Here is a 21,417-nt window from a genome sequence, read left to right as displayed (position 1 = left end):
TTTTACAGCTGTGGGGGCCAACCCTTGCTCCGAGTAGGAAATTTGTACGCAGCCTGAAAACTGCACAGCACCTTAAATGTTTTTTGTGTAATATGCATACTATGAATGCTTAAAATGAAAATTGAAACATCACTTACTTTTGATTTAAAGGTTCAAAAAAGTTCACATTGAACTCGTTCAAAGCAAAACATCAAACACCCCTCCCCTGCATAAAGAAAAACACATCATGCAAACGGCAAGAACATCAAACCTCAACCATACAAAAAAAACTAATAAATTGTGCCAAACAGCAACAAAAAAGAATGTAATTGAAGGGTATCATGAAATACAGTAGAACAAACAAAATCTTACACATTTCATAAACTTTTTGTTATCTGTCTTTATTGTAAATCCATTGTCTAGAACACTGTCTTGATTAATTTTGAATCTAGATGAAAGATAGATTATCCAAATGTTCTACTTCTAGTCTGTTTCTGGAATTACATTTGATTGAATTCATAAGAGCGTATCCACATTCGCACTCAGCACTAGAAGGTTGAAATGTTCCAAGGATGTCAACAAGAATTGACAGTTCTTCAAATTCTTTGTTTCTAATCATGTGATATTTCTGAGGCAATGCTTCTGTCATAGTTTGTAATAGTAGCTGAGTATTTTTTTTTGTCAGCCGTACACGTTCTCTTGTCCAAATTCAAAATTGGTTGAGGTCGCAAAAGCAGCAGGCTCAAAAGCTTGCCATTCTGTTAGCTCAACGTCAGGAAATCTATTATCCAAATGATTATACACACACGCTGAATGAACAGAATAATAGAATTTATAGGTAGGAGCAGATCTTTCACTTTGTCTCTCCAATAAACAGTATAGCCAAGACACTGTGACTGTAACTTGTTAATTTTTACTTTTACATACTGTAGTACTTCAATTATATTCATGCAGCTTTTCTGAAGGAATTTACAAAGAGATGCCAGGTCTTCTAAGACCTCATTAAGGACAGTTAATGCTACTCAATGTTCTGGATTTGTCAAAATCTTCAGGCAGTAGTTGCTGATAGGATTGTTACATTCATTAATTTGCTCTTTGCAATACTGGATCAAAACTTCATAATTCCTCATTAAAGCAGTTACAGGAAGATGTCTTGACAGCCATCTTACTTCGTTTGGGGGTCTAAATGACATAACATGACATTCTGTGGCATTAGCTAATTCTTCTAACTGTCCTTTTTTAAACAACAACCTGCTGAACATTGTATAAACTGTTTGTAGCAGTGTTTCCTTGTCCTGCATAATTGATGCTTTTTTCCATGCGTCGTTTAATCCCAAGTCATTTTTGTATGCAACCCAACATTGCTCAACCAGATGCTTTATTTATCATTGAAGATATGCTGCCACACCATTATTCTTTCCAAGCATAATTTTTCCTGCCTGTGATGAACATCACCATCTTTTGGATATCAAGATTGTTGTTGATATATTTTTTTATTGAGTCAATAGTAGTGATAGTGTCAAATGCAGTTGGTTTCAAATGCCCATGAGCACTCTTATAGGCACCTCATTTTCCAGACGAAACTTAAAATGCAAAATTTATCATTTTCTGTATTTCTGTCAGCAATTAGTGTATGGAAATCAGATTTCCACAATTCTTCCATTATCTGTTTCTGAAGCACTAAATTGATGCACTCAACATATTCAAATGCACAGTTCTCGTTGTGCCAAATCTGGTATATTTACATATTTGGCCACATGCATGAATTTCTCGCACAGAATGCATAGAAGCATTAATTCTAATTGCTAAAATAATGTTATCAATTCCCATTTTGACCATGTTAGATTTGGGCTTCTTTCACGCATCTTGTTTCATGTTCTTTTGGAGTTTCAGTTCACATGCAAAATTCCACATTTCTTCTGGTTGCATAATTTGGTAACTGCATCTATATGAATTCTCTGGTTAAGATGTCGTTTTAAGTAATCTAACTTCCAATGTTCCCATTTTTTCCACTACTGAACGTGCCTCAACTTTTGCTTCCACACAACAGCACAAGTATTTTGATATGTAAAAATATCTCCAATTTTTATTTTTTGTTTTTAATACAAAGACGATAGTTCAGTATGTGAATTGCAAAAGCCATTCTACCTTAAATTTTGTACAAGCTTTGTTCTTTAAAGCATTTAACTCTTCTGCTTTTTTTGACATCCTTGGGTACTAAAATAATAATTATTATTTGAGGATCCTAAAAAAATATTATTTGAAAAATTTAACAAGATAAGTTGAAAATTTATAATTCTAATAAAATAACTACTGCCATGCAAACGATTTTATAGAATCAAATTTTTTACCTTGTTCTAATAATTTTTAATTAAAGAATTCTTATTAGATTGGGATTTTATAGAAAGATTACCTATTGCAAAGGTCAGAATATAGAATTTTTCACATCAAACAAGCACAAGCCACAATTCACAACACAAGTTAACCATGTCAGGCAGTCACAACTACAGACAAGCACAATGACAAAAGTAAAGTCTTCTGATTAGATGGCATCAGCATTCAGCAGGCCACTTTTTTTTTTAACAATGAGCTACATTTTGTAACTTGAAACACTGAGAATGTAAATATGTTGAAGCTCTAATATGTTTCAAAGTAAAGGTACATTTATCACTTGAGATTATTATTTTTATTAACACAGTCACAGTATTTCACAATTATGTTAACAGATTTCAAAATTATATTAGCATTAACAATATATAACCAAAAATTCCAGCTGTGCGCAACAAAGGCGGCGTGTGCGGGAACATTTCTGCGCAGCCGTGCACACACAGTTTAGAGGGAACTGAGCCTCTGGGTGTTCTGGTTTCCTCCCACATTCTAAGGACGTATGGGTTAGCTAGCAGGTTAATTGGTCACTGGGTGTAATTGGGTGGCACATTGGGCCAGAAGAATCTGAAATTATAATTTTCCTTCTGCAGAATTTAATGTATAATGACAATAATGAGAATTTTTTTGCACTATCTTAGAGGAGGAAAAGCAGGGAGTGATTTAGGGAAAGAATTTATTAATCTATAGACCTGATTCTACAACTTGTGTTGCCAGTATTTTATTTATTTATTTATTGTCCCTTTTTTTTGTCTTTGTTCACTAGTTATTTGTCAGTCTTTGTGTGTCATTTATGATTTATTCTATTGTATTTCTTTGTGTTGTTGTGAATACCTGCAACAAAATGAATCTCAGGTATGTATTTGGTGACATATATGTACACTTTGAACTGGTTAAATACAAGGAGGTAGTAGGGGTAGGATCAATTTTAAAAAATTGCAAACTGATAATGGTAGTCGTTTGTTGGGGAAGGAAGTCAAGGATTACAAAACCAAGGGAGTTGGAGTTAAAATGATCATCCAACTAAATGGAATGTAACATACTGTTGCAGACACTTCCATAACTAGTCAAAGGGATTAGCTAATCAGTCTCCTGTTCCTACATATGTTCAATAAAAGCAATTTGATCATGTCATCAAGGTTGTAATAGTGCCAGTAACATTATACTGTCCTGCATAAACATGCATCCCACACATCATGTTAACCTGTCAAGACATGCCACTCAGGGGCTTGTGCTAATATTATCTTGTGACCATATTTGCTGGATTGTAACTATGTGTGTTGTGTAAGATTATGTGTACCTTGAGGAATGATGTTTCATTTAGCTGTACACATGTGTATGATTGAATGACAATAAACTTGAAGGCTTAAATCCTGAACCTAGTTAATCCACAATGTATGGAATTACTGAGGGTCTGTAGCAAGCTGCACTATACAGCCTCAACGAACCAAGTTAATTTTAGAATTATTTGTTTCCAGCATTCTGTTATTAGATGTGTAGGAGTGTTTTACCTGAAAGGTTCCTATTTTACAGGTTGAAGTCGGCTCGAGATGTGGTGTCTAGAACGGGCCACTCACTTGCCCTCGGCTGCCTTCATCGTTATGTTGGTGGAATTGGCTCAGGGCAGCATCTGAAGACAAGTGTCAGCATTCTTTTGGCTCTTGCGCAGGACGGCACTTCCCATGAAGTACAGGTAAATTCGTTCAAAGTCTGAATACGTACGCTACTTCTGCTTTAGGTGGTGGCGTCAGTGCTGAATGTGTTTACGTCTTTCAGACTTGGGCTCTTCACTCGCTGGCACTTATTGTGGACTCAAGTGGCCCCATGTACCGTGGATACGTGGAGCCTACCCTGTCGCTTGTCCTAACACTGCTGCTGACTGTTCCCCCATCACACACAGAAGTGCACCAGTGTTTGGGTCGTTGTTTAGGAGCCTTGATCACCACTGTTGGACCAGAACTTCAAGGTAGGCTAGCAGGGATGGAAACAACTGAAGGAATCTGTTACAGAACAACAAATTATCTTACAAGTTTTCTGGGAACAGCAAAGTTCTAACTTCTGATAGTTTGAGTCAACCAGGCCCCAGTTAGGAGATTTACTGCACTGTTCAGAAGATTTGTTGGTTCTAGCTCTAAACCAAGGCCATCACAGTTACCATAGTCACTTTGCAGTGCCAGCAACCACTAATCAGGGTTTGATTTCTGCCCTTATCTGTAAGGTGTTTGTATGTTTTTCCCGTGACATGTGGGTTTCCTCCAGGTGCTCCTGTTTCCTCCCACATCCCAAAGGGATAGTAAGTAAGTTGTTTGCACTAGAATGCTCCTGTGCACATACCCTTTATTGCCACGCAGCAGGAATGAAGATGGATGAGAAAAAGTTTACAAAATGTGAAAGCTTTTCTTTGTTGTACTGTATTTCATTATCCCCTTCAAGTAGTAAATAAATCAAATGTGATTTTTCAATTTTCATTCTAAATATTCATCGTATGCATATTACAGGAAAAAAAAACATTTACCGTGCCACACAGTTGTCAGGCCTTGTAATAAATAAATAAATAAATTCCCGTTCAGAGCAATTGGCCTGTGCAGCTGTTAAAAAAAGAAATTAGAGGGAACAATGGTTGTAGGCATACTATGTTGGCTCTAGAATTCTATCGATACTTCCCCAGCACATCCTCCCTGATTTGATTTGATGCAAACTACGCACTTCACTGTGTGTTTCAACGTACAGCTGACAAACAAAGCTTATCTTTAAATCTTAAGTAGAAAGTTTTGAACACTGAGATCCATCATTATGCTGAGAGTCAACTCATTGAGATAAAACATTGTTATGTCTGCCCTCTGAAGTTATCTGCAGAAACCCCAGTGGGTAATTCTGACATTTCAACCAGTCCAGTTGTCTCAAACGTTGCTGGAGCCGGACTGGTCATCCCACAAAATGATGGTGACTCTCAGCAGCATCTCGGGGAAAACAGTTAACGTTTTGGGCCCTGTCTTCAGAACTATTTTGTTTGTTTCCAGTATTGGCAGTTTTATTTTAACTCAGAGATTCTGCAGATGCTGGAAATCCAGAGAAACACACAAAATGCTGGAGGAATAGAGCAGGTCAGGCAGCATCTGCAGAGGGAAATTAACAGTCAATGTTATGGGACCAGACCCTTCACCAGGACTGGAAAGGAAGAGCAAAGGCCAGAATAAGTTGAGGGGTGAGAGGGGAAAAGAAACAAGCAGTTTTATTTTCTGTCTGGTTCAAAGTTCAGAGTAAATTTACCATATACTACCCTGAGATTCATTTTCTTGCAGCACTCACAATAGAACAAAGAAATACCAATAGAGTCAATGAAAAACCACACACAAAGACTGTCAAATAACCAATGTGCAAAAGAAGGCAAACAATGCAAACACAAAAAAAAATAATACTGGGGACATGAGCCGTAGAGTCCTTGAATAATTATCCATCTCATTGCTTATAGAGGGATTGAGTTGCTTGAATTGGCTATAACAGTGAAGCACCACAGACCAGTGTTATCTAATACTTGAAAATAGCACCTGCTACTAAGGCACATGTTCTTTATTGCTCCAATTTTTACCAACTTTTTTTTGTACAAAATCTTATAGAACATTTATGTATTCTTTGGGAAATGTATCCCATCTCTGTTGTAGGAATATTGTTATTATTGCAGAGCCTACTCCAGTTGTAAAGTTTCACCTGGCTGTTAAATGGCATTTATTTCCTTCCAGGTAATGGAGCTTCCACGTCCACAATCCGCTCTTCCTGCCTCGTGGGCTGTGCCATCATGCAAGATCATTCCGATTCCCTTGCTCAGGCAGCAGCCATATCGTGCCTTCAGCAGCTTCACATGTTTGCACCCCGTCACGTCAATCTGTCTAGTCTGGTGCCCAGCCTGTGTGTAAGTAGAACTGAGTCAACGATGTAGTTGTGGCTTGTGTGTAGAACATTTGCCTCTCTTGGTCAGAATGCTGGGAATCCATGTCCTCTCTAGAAACTTGAGGAAGGGGAAACACAGTAATGTTGTTGTTAGCATAATATAATTATTGTGCCAGCAAACAGAGTTCAATTCCACGGCTGTCTGTAAGGAGTTTATACATTCTCCCATGACTGTGTGGGTTTCCTCCGGGTGCTCCAGTTTCCTGCCACCTCCCAAAGACGTATGGGCTAGGGATAGTAATTTACAGGCTGTGTTGGCATCGGAAGCATGGCCCCCAGCACATCCTTCAACTGTCTCGGTCGTTGGCACAAGCGACGGATTTCACTGTATCAATATTGCAACAATTTTTGATAAATAAAGCTAATCTTAATTTTAAGATGGTCATTAATAGATCAACAAGGATTTCAAGTAAGGCTTCTTTATCAGACACTGGGAATGTGGGCACACAAAGTGAGTGTTATGGATGTAGTTAGAGGAAACATGATTAATAAGGTTGAGAGAAGGTTGAGGAATGCAAAGATGTATTGCTATGCCTGAGAGGAAGCTTATTGAATGTAAATAGACAACACAAAGCAGTGGGGTCAAACGGTCATTATCTCAGCCATAAAATTTGATGTAAAAATGAGTAATTTGGATATAGATTTAAATAGTCAGATGTACAAACATATATTCATGTATTGCTAGCTATGGTCCCAATAGGGAACGTCTACTGTCCTTTCCATCCCAAACCCTCAGCATCAGCAGAGGTGGACAGTGCCAGATACTTTAGTTGGTTGATAATGTCCGTTCCCTTCCACAGGTCCACTTGTGCAGCTCTCACTTGCTGCTCCGAAGAGCCGCGGTTGCGTGCCTCCGTCAGCTCGCTCAGAGAGAAGCAGCTGAAGTCTGCGCCTATGCCATGACTCTTGCACAGAGTTCCGGAAACAAGGAAAGCAGTGGCATTGGTGAGTATGTCCCAGCTGGGGAGAGAAGGATCTCGGAATGTAGCTCAGTGTGGATACTTAAAACCAGAACATGTCATGTTCACGTGTCTCCATTGTGTTTGGTTATGAAATGGAAGAAGGGTGGGGTTTTTGGTATTGTTCCAAAGAATGCGTCACAACGAAATACTTTTGGCAAAATTACTGCCATCTATGGCAACGGTATCCGTGACCAGATTATGGTAGAATGTATGATGACCGTGGGGCAGCCTGGTAGCATAGCGGTAAGAGTAATGCTTTAGGGCAACAGCTGGATGATTGGGACTCGATTCCCACTATTGTCTGTAAGGAGTTCCTCTGACCATGTGGGTTTCCTCTGGGTGCTCCGACTTCCTGTCATGTTTCAAAGACGTACAGTTTAGGTTCAGTGAGTTCTGGGCCTGCTATGTTGTTGCCTAAAGCATGGTAACACTTACATGCTACCCCCGCACATATTAAGATTAATAAAATCCTCACTGATTTGGTATGAAAGCAAATGATACATTTCGCAGTGTTTTGATGTACATGTGACAAATAAAGCTAATTATTATCTTAATTGGAATATTATCTCCAGATAAAGACACTGATTCAGTAAAATGAAGTGAGTGGAGTACAGTTTTATATTATGGATTACATGTAGCAATTGGAGTAAATCTATTACAGCACTAGCATCCTGGGTTCAGTTTTGCTGCCACTGCCTGTAAGGAGTTTGTACGTTCTTGCCATGACACTATGGATTTCCTCTGGGATCTCCCATTTCCTTCCCCATTCCAAAGATGTATGGGGTAGGATGTAATTGGGCAGCGCAGGCTCTTTGAGCCGGAAGGGTCTGTTACTGTGCTGTATCTCTAAATAAAAAATATAACGGTGCCAGTGATGTGGGTAGAGGAGATTTGAGGTCCTGAAAAGAGATTTTTGTTTGGAAACATATAAAGAAGATTGTGGTAATTTCTGGATTACTTCCTGTGCTGTCAATTACCTGTCTAGGTACCATATCCGACGCAGACTTTGATGACCATGGTTTTCCATATAGATGTATCCTTCATTTTTTGGATGACTTCCATTTCCTCGATGTGTAGCCACCTGACTATGCTTTTGATGTACATAAGCCGAGGTCTTCCTCTAGGTTTGCTCCCCTCAATCTTTCTAGAGAGTATGAATTTTTCTAGTTCATCTTTCCACATGATGTGTCCTAGGAATCTGAGTTGCCTTTCTCTTATTGTTGGTATGAGTGATCTGGGCTCTTCTGAGAACTTCTGGTCCATGATATTCTTAACATTCTCCTGTAGAACCATAATTCAGCTGCTTTTCCAGTCTCTTTTCCATTGCTGGAGAAATGGTCCAGCATTCACTTCCATAAGTCAGGATAAAATAAATGTAGCACTGCAGTATTCTGTTTTTAGTGTACGTGCTCATCTTTCTGTCTGTTAATATGGTCTTCATTTTTTGGAAAGCTTCTTTCACCATTGCTATTCTGTATTTGATATCTGTGTTGCACCTGTTATTAGGCTGCCAAGATATATGAATTTGTTGACTTGTTTGATGTTTGTATTAATGATCTTGATCACACATTGTGGGATGTTTGTATTTCTGGAGATGACCATGCTTTCTGTCTTCTTGGTGTTGATTGAGACGCCTCTGCGATTACTTTCTGCTGTCACTATAGTGAGTAGTTCTTGAAGTTTTGTTTCTGAGTCAGCTATTAGTACGATGTCATCAGCATATCTGATGTTATTTATATTATAGCCTTCAATTGTGAATCCTTTAATGTCTTTGATACTTCTCAAGATATTTTCACTATGCAGGTTGAATAAGTCTGGCGAAAAGACACAACCTTGCCTGACTCCTCTCATGATATTCACATACTCACTCACTTCTCCTTCTATTCTGTTTGATGCTGTCTGGTTCCAGTATAAGTTTCTTAAGAAACGTTTATCTTCCCCATCTATGTCAAGATCTTGAAGCATTTCCAGAAGATCTTGCTGTCTGACAGTGTCAAAAGCTTTTGGATGGTCAATGAAACATAGGTAGACGCCTTTTGTACCTGGATGGCTCGTTCATAGATCATCCGTAGCATGAAAATTGCATTTCTGGTTCCAGTGTTTCCCCAAAGCTGCATTGTTCTTTACTGATTTCTGGTTTTATACAGCATCTTGCTTTCATCATGATTACTCTGAGAATAATTTCTGCCACATGGCTCATCAGGCTTATTGTACGATGTAATTCACATTCTGTTGCTCCTGTGAGTATAGAAATTGGAGAATTGCATGCGGCTGGAGAAATTATGCGGCAGAAGAAACTTTTGATTTCTGACGCTTTGGAACCAGTTATGGAGAGGTGGGACAGGATGGGGTGCACCTCAGCCACCATCAGACACTTTGTACAGACAGGATAGGGTGCACATCAACCATCATCAGACACTTTGTATGGACAGGATTGAGTGCACCGTCCACCATCAAACACTTTGTACAGACAGGATGGGGTGCACATCAACCCTCATCAGACAGTTTGTACAGACAGGATGGGGTGCACCGTCCACCATCAGACACTTTGTACGACAGGATGGAGTGCACCTCAATCATCAGATGCTTTGTACGGACAGGATGGAGTGCATATCCACCATCAGACACTTTGTACGGACAGGATGGAGTGCACATCAACCATCAACACTTTGTATGACAGGATGGAGTGCACATCAACCATCAACACTTTGTATGACAGGATGGGGTGCACCGTCCACCATCAGACACTTTGTACAACAGGATGGAGTGCATCTCAACCATCATCAGACACTTTGTACGGACAGGATGGAGTGCACATCAACCCCCATCAGACACTTTGTACAGACAGGATGGAGTGCACCTCAACCCCCATCAGACACTTTGTATGACGGAATGGAGTGCACATCAACCATTATCAGACACTTTGTACGGACAGGATGGAGTGCACATCAACCCCCATCAGACACTTTGTACAGACAGGATGGAGTGCACATCAACCCCCATCAGACACTTTGTACAGACAGGATGGAGTGCACCGTCCACCATCAGACACTTTGTACGACAGGATGGAGTGCACATCAACCCCCATCAGACACTTTGTACAGACAGGATGGAGTGCACCTCAACCATCAACACTTTGTACGACAGGATGGAGTGCACATCAACCACCATCAGACACTTTGTACGACAGGATGGAGTGCACATCAACCATCATCAGACACTTTGTACGGACAGGATGGAGTGCACCTCAACCATCATCAGACACTTTGTACGACAGGATGGAGTGCACATCAACCCCCATCAGACACTTTGTACGACAGGATGGAGTGCACATCAACAATCATCAGACACTTTGTACGGACAAGATGGAGTGCACCATCCACCATCAGACACTTTGTTTGACAGGATGGAGTGCACCTCAACCATCAGACACTTTGTACAACAGGATGGAGTGCACATCAACCCCCATCAGACACTTTGTACGACAGGATTGAGTGCACCATCCACCATCAGACACTTTGTGCGGACAGGATTGAGTGCACCATCCACCATCAGACATTTTGTACGGACAGGATTGAGTGCACCATCCACCATCAGACACTTTGTGCGGACAGGATTGAGTGCACCATCCACCATCAGACATTTTGTACGGACAGGATTGAGTGCACCATCCACCATCAGACACTTTGTGCGGACAGGATTGAGTGCACCATCCACCATCAGACACTTTGCTGTGGGGGGATGTTTTAGTCCATTTGTAGGGGGTATTAGCACAGGAAGGCAACATATAACAGGAATAGAAAGTGTAGTTGATATAATAGATAGGGACTAACAAAAGGCATTTGATAAGGTATCACATAAGTTTGTCAGTAAAGTTGACCCCCATGGAATAAAATGATCCTGTCCTAGTCTGGACAGAAATCTGACTAAGTAATAAGAAGCAGTCATAATGAAATAGTAAGACTGAAAGGAAGTGTACAGTGGAGTTCCCCAGGCATCTGTACAAAGACCCATAGTGTTACTTAATGCATTTTAATGACTGGGACTTGGATGTAGAAAGCATAGTTTTCAAATTTGCTGACTACATAGAAACTTGCAGGTGTCGTGAACTTTAAGGAGCCTGGTACAGTACCAGACTTAGCGGAGCTGAGGACAGGATGAATGGTCAGATAGATGGCAGTTGAAGTTTAATGTTGAGAAAGGTGAAGTGTTACACTTTGATTGGGAGGATAGAGGTGACAATATAAACTGGGCACTTTTCCACACAAAAAAAAGGAGCAGAGACTTAGGATATTTCTGCAGAGTCTGTTGAAGGTGACAGGACAGGTTGGGAAAAGGGTTAAAAAGAAATATTAAACTGTATGGTTTACAAATAGAGGCATAGATCACAAGAGCAAACAAATTACAACCAATCTTCGTATTAAATGCTGGTTTGACCATTGTGTCCGGTTCTGGGTTTTATACTTAAGGAAGTAAAAGTTTTAGAAAAGATGCATAAGGAACTCAGCAAAATGATTCCAGCAGTGGGGATGTTGATGGATGAGAGAAGCTGAAGTTGTTCGTAGAACAGAGGAGATCACGAAGGGGGTTTGATAAAGGTGTTTTAAGGTATGTGGATCTTGATGGTTTTTAATTCAAGGTTCTTCACAAGTCGAGAATGAGGCATAAAACTTGTTGCTTACAATCGTTCTTATGAAGTGTTATGAGGGAGAAAAGACAGAGCCTATTGGCAGGAGAATGAACAAAATGAGAGAGAGAGAGAGACAGTCAACGTGGTTTGGTCCTCTTATACCAAATCGCTGATAACAGACATATTCCGTTAAAGTTCCATTGCTTAAATTAACCATTAGCATAGTCCCTATGGATACCTGCCACTAAAACTGAGAAGTTTCTAGAAAGATGAGATAGGGTCTTTTAAGAGACTGTTTGATAGGTACATGGAGCTCAGAAAAATAGAGGGTTATGGGTAACCCTAGGTAATTTCTAAGGTAAGGACATGTTCAGCACAGCATTGTGGGCCGAATGGCCTGTATTGTGCTGTAGGTTTTCTATGTTTCTATGCAAAGGCAACTGCAACTACTGAAAAACACTAAACAATAACATATATGAGTAATTATGTAAAATACAAGCATGAAGTTAAATTACAAAGAAAATAACAACTCTACAGCCCAATCCAACGGTACTAGATAAAGAGAAACTATACCCATTGGTGTGGAGGAAGCAAGAACAAGGCTCCATGGAACCCAGTACAGGCATAAGAAGGTAGATGTGAAATCTACATTCAGAAATGGTAATGGAGACTGGTTTAGTTGTGGTTTTCAAAAATGGAGCTGGATAAGCAACAGAAAGGAAAGAATTTGAAGGCTCAAGGAAGGGGGAGGCTGAGTGGAATTAGCTCGATTGCTCTTGCAAAGAGCTGATATGGACTTGATGAGCCCAAAGCACTCCATTCATGCTGTAACCGTTCTATGAAAGGGTCTTAAACTAGTTCTCAGATCTATTACCTGCTTCCCAAGACATCACTGGAAGCAGTCAACACCAATAGCATAATGATGTTATAAAGTATGATTTGACTGGAGACCACACAGCATTTTCCTCCTTTACACTAAAGTCATTTGTTCCATCTAGCACTTTGAAAGAATTACACAATTAATCCCACCCTCCTGTTTTTCCCAGAGAGCTCCACAGTTTTAAAAAGGGTGCAGAGGAGGTTTACCAGGATCCTGTCTGGATTAGAGAGCACATCTCGTGAAGATATGTTCAGCAAGCTAGGGCTTTGCTCTTTGGAGCAGGGGAGGATGAGGCGTGACTGGATTGAGGTGTAGAAGATGATAAGAAGCACAGATCGAGTGCATAACCAGGGTGGAAGTGGCTAATAGGGGGGTGTATAATTTTAGGGTGAACGGAGGAAAGTATTGGGGAGATATCAAGATAAATTCTTTTTACACAGAGTGGTGGGTGCATGGAACCCCCTGCCAAGGCTGGTGGTAGAGGCAGATACATTAGGAGCATTTAAGATGCTCTTAGATAGGCACATAGATGATAGAAAACAGAGGGCTACGTAGGAGAGAAGGGTTAGATTGATCTTGGAGTAGGTGTAAAAGTCACCACATTATCGTGAGTTTAAGGGCCTGTACTGTGCTGTTATGTTCAATGATCGTACTGAGAAATGCAGACTATATCAAAGTTCTGCACAAAAAAAATTCTATACGAACATCTTACCTTTGATTCTTTTGTCAACTGTACTGAATATCCCTCAGTTATGTCACGAACCCCGTGACGGGAATAAAGAACCAGCTGAGATGGAAAACACTTTGGAGTCCAGTATTGCTATAAACTAATAATATTTATTAGTAACTATGCAGTACAGTAATATAAATGTAGATAGATCAAACAGGTTAACAATGATTTTTTTATATATATATATATGTATATATATGTAAGTATATCAGTGTGGAAATATATGTATGAAAAACCAAGCTCCTTTAAGTCTAGGGGTAAAAAGATACAGTCTTACGATGATGAGTAAAGTTCAGTTCAGTTGGTGGTATTAAGTTGAGTAGTGATGGAGAGAGAGAGAGAGGGAGAGATTTGAGTCTTCAGGTGAGCTGACGCCGTCGATCTTCTCGTCCTTCGAAATCCTTTAAAAGTCACTGACTGTGACTTTAACAAAGGGGACCGGTTTTCTGTGGTGGAGCTTTCCCCCAGGCGAGGGTGGACACATGGACAACTCCCCACCAGTCAACCCTTTTCCTCTTTCCACTGCAAGAGCGATGGATCGATCCACCTGATCGATCCTCCAAAACCCACTTTTTCTGCAGGCACAACAATGCTCATTCAGTATCCAGAACATGTGTCTGAGGTCTGTATCATCTGACCTCCCATTTATCTCACCGCACTGGGTACCACCTGTCATTCAAATAATCCCTCCTTCCTCTCTCTCTAAAAGAAATGCAAGCAAGCAGAAATCCTTGAAGAAAGTGTCAATAACCTGCCGAAAACCATAACATCAGTTGTCCATTTAATAACGCTCTCAGTCACCATGGCAACTTGCGAGCTGCTCGGTGCTATGTCCACTTCAGCAGAAATCCAACAGTTAACCAGTTCTTTCTCGTTCCTTAAAGTGACAGTCCCACAGTTAATCTTCATCTCTCTCTCTCTCTCTTTTACAAACAACATGTCGGTGTTAAGTAACTCTGTCTCTTTTCAAAAGCACAGTTCATAGGGGTAATTCAGGATCCCATCACAGTTAATAGCCATCACCCTTGCTAATGAAATTGATTTCTCTCTGGATATGCAATCAAAATAACTCCTATAATTCAACATATACCAGTTTACTAAGTGTAATTCATTGCATGCATTGTTCTTACATTTGCTTTTGGAGAACTCTTAAAGGCATTTCCTGCAGGGACGCCTGTCTCTGTTTAAAACCCTGACACCCAAGAGGTATTAAGTGAAAACAGTCCAACAGGAATTTCCATAGTAGTAACAATGAGGGAATTAACAGTCCTTCCAGGTGAGGCAACACTTCACCTGTGAGTTGACTGGGGTGATATACTGCGTCCGGTGCTCCCGATATGGCCTTTTATATATTGGCGAGACCCAACGCAGACTGGGAGACCGCTTTGCTGAACACCTACGCTCTGTCCGCCAGAGAAAGCAGGATCTCCCAGTGGCCACACATTTTAATTCCACATCCCATTCCCATTCTGACATGTCTATCCACGGCCTCCTCTACTGTAAAGATGAAGCCACACTCAGGTTGGAGGAACAACACCTTATATTCCGTCTGGGTAGCCTCCAACCTAATGGCATGCACATCGACTTCTCTAACTTCCGCTAGGCCCCACCTCCCCCTCGTACCCCATCTGTTACTTATTTTTATACACACATTCTTTCTCTCACTCTCCTTTTTCTCCCTCTGTCCCTCTGAATATACCCTTGCCCATCCTCTGGGTCCCCCCCCTTGTCTTTCTTCCCAGACCTCCTGTCCCATGATCCTCTCGTATCCCCTTTTGCCAATCACCTGTCCAGCTCTTGGCTCTATCCCTCCCCCTCCTGTCTTCTCCTATCATTTTGGATCTCCCCCTCCCCCTCCAACTTTCAAATCCCTTACTCACTCTTCCTTCAGTTAGTCCTGACGAAGGGTCTCGGCCCGAAACGTCGACTGTACCTCTTCCTACAGATGCTGCCTGGCCTGCTGCGTTCACCAGCAACTTTTATGTGTGTTGCTTGAATTTCCAGCATCTGCAGAATTCCTGTTGTTTGAGGGAATTAACATCTGTATCTTCTGCCTTAGATGTAAATATCACAGAGATGGGCCTGGAAGGGGTATTGTTTGGAATGCTGGACCGTGAGACAGATCGCAAGCTGTGTGCTGACATTCATGACACTTTGGGTCACATGCTTTCATCCTTGGCGGTTCAAAAGCTTTCCCATTGGCTGAAGCTCTGCAAAGACGTTTTGGCTGCATCAACAGGTACGTGGTGACTGTGGTCATGGAAAAACAATATAACATTTGTATTCATTTCCATTCCTTGGCCTCTTTCGCCCCTGCCCCCCCCTTGTTATTTCACGCAGCCAATGAAGCCATGTACAGTATAAATTGGCAAATTAGAGATATAGGAACAGGAGGAGCCCATCAACCCCGTGTTAACATATAGTGGAATCTTGCTAATCTGTATTTTAACTATTCATCTTGGTTTACACCCCTACTCTGCAAATATGTGTGGCACGGTAATGTAGCAGTTAGCGTGCTGCTACTACAGCATCAGTGACCTGGATTCAATTTCACTGCTGTCTGGAAGGAGCTTGTACATTCTCCCTGTGACCCAGTGGGTTTCGTCCTGGTGCTTCAATTTCCACCCCCATTCCAAAGACAAACAGGCTAGTAGTATAATTGGTCACATGGCTACAATTGGGCAGCATGGGCTCGTTGGTCCAGAAGGGCCTATTACTGTGCTGTCTCTCTAAATAAAAAGATAACTGAGAAATATGGAGCAATGTGCACAAAATGCTGAAGGAACTCAGCAAGTCAGGCGGCATCTATGGAGGGGAATAAACGCTGGACACTTTGAGCCGCAGCCTTTCACCAGGGCTATATTTGTATCTATAAAAATTGTGATAGTGGGACATAAATCCTTTGTAGGAACTGGAATATTTACGTAGCTCTTGGACTCTGGCATGACCTCTAACTCCCCCACATCCCTGTCCCTGAATCATAACCCAATCCCTAATTCCGCTCTCTGCCCCCAAACCATCCCTACACACCCTAAAAAAAACTTAGTTTGAGCCAGAACCTTGACAGAGGCAGCAGCTCGGTGCCGTCTTCAGTGGAAGCTTATTGGAAAATCTCATAATATAACTTTTTGGACCAAGCTTTTATCCGCGCGTGATAATTCCTCTACTTGCTGAGGGTTTCAAAAGAACAGTATTAATTCTTTGTCTGCTGATAATTTACACACAGTAAGCTGCCAAGCAGCCTCATGATAATGACCTTAATATCTGTTTTAATGTGCATTGAGTGAAGAGCATTGGCCAACTCTCTGGGAGAATTCTTTTGCTCCTCTTTCAATATGGTTGTAGAATTTTTGTGCCCATTTGGCAGGGCAGTTGGGGGCTCGCTTTAATGTCTCATAGTAATTAGCCGCATTTCAGTGGTCAGAGTAGTATTGTTCTGCATTTGGATCAACGTGACTGAGGGGTGGAGGTGTTGGGAAGGGAGTGGTGTGGAGCACAATGAAGTAATGATTTTTACATTGCATCCAGTCTAATTTATTTCCTTTTCCCAACTATACAGATGCAGGGGCTATAGGTCAGTTGGAAGAAACTAGAGATGAAGATGGAGAGAAGAAGGATGAAACAGACGATGAGATTATGTTCGCTGGCACAGGCGAGGAGGAGAAATCCAAGCCTTGTGTTGCCCCGAGGTGGGCCACTCGTGTGTTTGCCTCTGAGTGTCTCTGTCGGATCATCCTTTTGTGTGAGAATACAGACGAGGCACACTTCAATCTCGCCAAGGCCAGGGCCATGAAACACAAGAATCCCAAAAGTAAGTCCCATCTGGTAACCCATCGTGGTGTAACTTGACAGGCTGGTGACCACTACAAATAATTCTGCAAAGTCTCTGGATCAACCTGATTGATGTTGGCCATCATTTATAACATCAGAATTATCCATTATCTTCTGCACTTTGCAAATAGTAGTTTTTCATTTTTGTATTATCCATTTCTTCCACATTCTCCTGCCTTATTTTGCCATGTGTAAATCTGAATTCATGCCAAACAGTGTTTCTTAATGCTAGTGCCATTCACCCTTTGTTGATCGACCTCTGTTGGATCCTGATCTGTTAATGTCTCAATTAAAGACAATAAATCAATCTTGTTTTAGTCCCTCAGAGGCCTTGGCACTTCATACATCTAATCTCCTTCAATTTCTTACAATCTCTTTGCACTTCTCCATTTCAGGTCTCTTGCACAGTCCGAACTTTTCACCACTGTACCATTGCTTCACTGAACCTTCAACTGCTTAAGTGCTGAACTTTGGAACTTTCTCTCTGCCACTTTATCTTTGAAACCTCTGTATTTGGCTCAGGTTTCAGACACCTACCTTGATTTCAACTTCTATGGTTTGCTGTCAAATTTTGTTTGACATTCCAGTGAAACATCTCGAGATGCACGACTAGTGATAAGAATGAGCCACAAGTAGGCTATCTGGCCTCACTGATCACAGCTGTTCTTCTCCCCATCCATTGTTTCCTTGAATATCAGCAAATCTATTAACCTCTGATTAAATGCAATCAATGCTGAGCTTCCAGGGAAGGAATTTCCAAAGTTACACTCTGGGGGGGCAAAAAAATTGGTGTGAGTCTCCATCTTGGACACTAGCCTACCCACCATAAAGGACGTCTTCAAATGGCAAGGTTTCAAAAAGGCGGCATTCATTATTGAGGACCCTCCCCATCCATGACGTGACCTCTTCTTATTACTACGATCAGGTACAGGAACCTGAAGACCCACACTCAACATTAAAGAGCGGCTTCTTCCCCTTCAACATCAGATTTCTGAACGGACTATGAACACTACCTCACTTGAGCACTTCTAATGCTTTTTATTTTTTATTGTAACTTTGTAATGTTTTCGTCTTTTATGCAGGTGACCTGCTGGTGTTGCACCTTTCTGACCTTATCCGTATGGCCTTCATGGCTGCCACTGACCACAGCAACCAGTTACGAATGGCCGGACTACAAGCCCTTGAGGATATTATCAAGGAGTTTGCTTCTGTTCCAGAGCCTGAGTTTCCAGGCCACGTGATCCTGGAACAGTATCAGGCAAATGTAAGTTTACACCATCAGAAAGCACACTTGTATTGTGTAATACTCCATAAATTAATCAGGTTGGCGAGCCTTTAAGGGTGGAGGTGTTTATGCTAACTTCTCTCAACTTGTGCAATCTTAAATTATGGTGTCTACATTAATAATGGAAGCTGTCCATACAAATTTCTCAAGTGCTACTGTAAGGCGGAGATGGCATCACAAGTTTACAAGTTCACATTTTCTATGTAATGAGAAAAAGAAGCGTATAAATTTACAATATTCATTAAATTATGTGTGTAATGGATTCCTATTAATTGGATCCTTGGTTAATCAGGGCAGCTGCTTATTTGAGGCAACTCTTAAAGAACAAAAACTAATCAGGAAGATTAGCGGGATTCCCTTAGTTTATTTGAGACACTATGCAATTTAATTGAGGTAGGAGACTGTTGTTGAACAGATTCTAACTAGCCCCAGTCACACATATTTCAAAGGTTTCAAAGGTACATTTAATGTCAGAGAAATGTATACAATATACATCCTGAAATGCTTTTTCTTTGCAAACATCCATGAAAACAGTGGAGTGCCCCCAAGGAATGAACAACAGTTAAATATTAGAGCCCCAAAGTACTCCCCCAGCTCTCCCCCCCCCGCCTGTAAATGGCAGCAAGCAACAATCCCCCCCCCTCCACCCACTGGCAAAAAGAGCATCAGCACCTGCCACCAAGCAATCAAGCGTGAGCAAAGCAATAGCAAAGACACAGACTTGCAGTTACCCCAAAGGCTACTTATTCACCCGGTATTCGACATACCACAGGTTCTCTCTCTCTATAATAAGGGAGAAAGATGTCTCCGGTTCACAGCGAGAGGGGAGACTTAACAAACAACTCGCTGGTTTACAATGTTAGAAGTCAGTTGCGTCGCTTTTTTCCCGAGCTCTTTCCCTAAATATCTCAAAGATCTTGGATCTCTGGGGATACTGCTGTAGATCTTCCAATTCCCCCGACAACACACGGATCTCCTACCATGACACCAACCTTCGATCCGCCCGTATCCAGCGCCCTGAGATCTTAGGCCTCCAATGACGAGCCAAACTCTTAGGCTGAGCCCTTGACGTGCCGAACAACGGCCAGTTGTGGAACCTCGAGAGTGGGTCCTATTCCTGTGAAGAACCGTAGTCAGTGTGTAACGCCAGGTCAGGGTCTTCAATAGAACCCTGAAAGGGAAAAATAGAGATATTAAAGATGGAAATAGAGCTGTTTCCGAAGCTGCAAGTAAAGGAGTCGCCATTGGACACTATTAACCCTCCTAAGCTCTGCCTAATGCTTAGTGTGGCCATTAGTCGCTACACTCCTTAGAGCAAACAGTTTTTCAATAGAGTCAATTGCGAGTGTTTGTGTTCAAAAGCAGTGATTTTTGTCACTGATAGATAGCAAGAAATAAGAAGTTAACACAATTCTGACTGTTTTACTCACTGTGCACCATTATCTGCACTAGGTGTTTGCACTGGTTTTGTTCATTGTCGATAACGATTAGGAATTAATATTCAGTTTTAAAGTATTGCAATAGCTTTGATAGTGTTCTAATTTGTTCTGTACTTCATCTAAATGCATAATTTATTCCTTGGTTTGTCTCTTTTTTTATTCCTTTTTAATTATTTCCATGAAACTGGCTCATTTGGGCAGCAACTTCATTGGGCCAAAATGTACTTGTCACAATGTGTCCCAATTAACTGGAATCCATTGTATTTAAGTTCAAGTTTAATTGATTTTCAACCATACGTAAATGCAGCCAAGGTGTAAACTCAGTAGTGACGGCACATAGCGCATATAGTCACAGTAGCAGCAAAACACAGTCACACAAAAAGTAAACCCAGATCCCTGGGTGGCATGGTCTGTGCATTGTTGGTGTATGGGATGTTCAACACTGGAGGGCAGCACTCTTGACATATTCCTTCCTGCATTCAGTTTCATCAAAATATATACTTGACTTTTTTTGTTAAATAAGAAAGATCAATTACTCTTGTTTTTGACTCCCAGTGGTCCATAGATGAAAGGTTAAGTAAATCTTATTGATCATTGAGTATCGGATGGTTTAAAAACATAGTTTGAATTTATCAATCATATGTAGTTGGTGTTAATGAAACTTACAACAGACATGGTAAAATTAATAGAAACAAGGGTCAATGGAGCTTATAATTTTGGACACTGTGAGACATGGAGGCGCAAGTTGATCTGCTCCATTTATAACATGAACAGTTTTCCACGAGGGTAACATGTTGAGTTCCTAACAGGAATTCTTAACCCTTTAAAGTTCATAGAACAGTACAGCTCACATTACTGAACATTAGACAATCAATGATGCCAAATCTGTATTTTCAAATTTAAGCTTGTTCATTTTTCCAAGTCACTTTAATTCTTCATGAGATGAGTTTTGTTTTTGAACTTGTTTTAATCAGATATCACTTATTTTGAAACTGATGTTAACAGACATTAAAATGGCCCATTCGGTCTGATGTGAACCTTTGCTGGAAACTGCTCTCTACTCAAACTTAATTGTTTTCCCATATTATCATAAGAAGCTGGTCTCTAAATTCCCTTCACATTAATCACAGCACTTTAATTGCTACCACAATTAGTCAGACACTTTCTTGGCTAACTGGGCAGTTTGAATTGTAAAATAGCTAAATTGTCCTCACTTACTCGGAATGGCAGGTTGTAGCCCAGGATGTACCCATTGAGCCACGTGAAGCTGGTCCTTGTGCTTTGAAGTTATGCTGCTTGTATTTCTCATTAGACAGTTGGATAAGTTGCTGAAGAAGGCACATGGGAT

General features: G+C 40.9%; 1 protein-coding gene across 2 annotated transcripts in view; it reads left to right on the top strand.

The window, feature by feature from the left end:
- The window catches only part of heatr5b (HEAT repeat containing 5B), a 140,843-nt gene that overhangs the window by 66,681 nt on the left and 52,745 nt on the right, over nucleotides 1-21,417 (top strand). For both annotated transcript variants that reach the window (XM_072251006.1, XM_072251012.1), the window contains exons 19-25: nucleotides 3,898-4,057; nucleotides 4,141-4,330; nucleotides 6,105-6,274; nucleotides 7,113-7,257; nucleotides 15,574-15,753; nucleotides 17,074-17,325; nucleotides 18,428-18,609. In XM_072251006.1, coding sequence (XP_072107107.1) covers nucleotides 3,898-4,057; nucleotides 4,141-4,330; nucleotides 6,105-6,274; nucleotides 7,113-7,257; nucleotides 15,574-15,753; nucleotides 17,074-17,325; nucleotides 18,428-18,609 — 1,279 coding nt within the window. The remainder of the gene's footprint in view (nucleotides 1-3,897; nucleotides 4,058-4,140; nucleotides 4,331-6,104; nucleotides 6,275-7,112; nucleotides 7,258-15,573; nucleotides 15,754-17,073; nucleotides 17,326-18,427; nucleotides 18,610-21,417) is intronic.

This window comes from Mobula birostris, chromosome 2, assembly GCF_030028105.1.
Source record: "Mobula birostris isolate sMobBir1 chromosome 2, sMobBir1.hap1, whole genome shotgun sequence".
Classification (NCBI taxonomy): domain Eukaryota; kingdom Metazoa; phylum Chordata; class Chondrichthyes; order Myliobatiformes; family Myliobatidae; genus Mobula; species Mobula birostris.
Note: the sequence above shows the minus strand (reverse complement) of the source record. Positions and strands in the feature narration are given on the sequence as shown.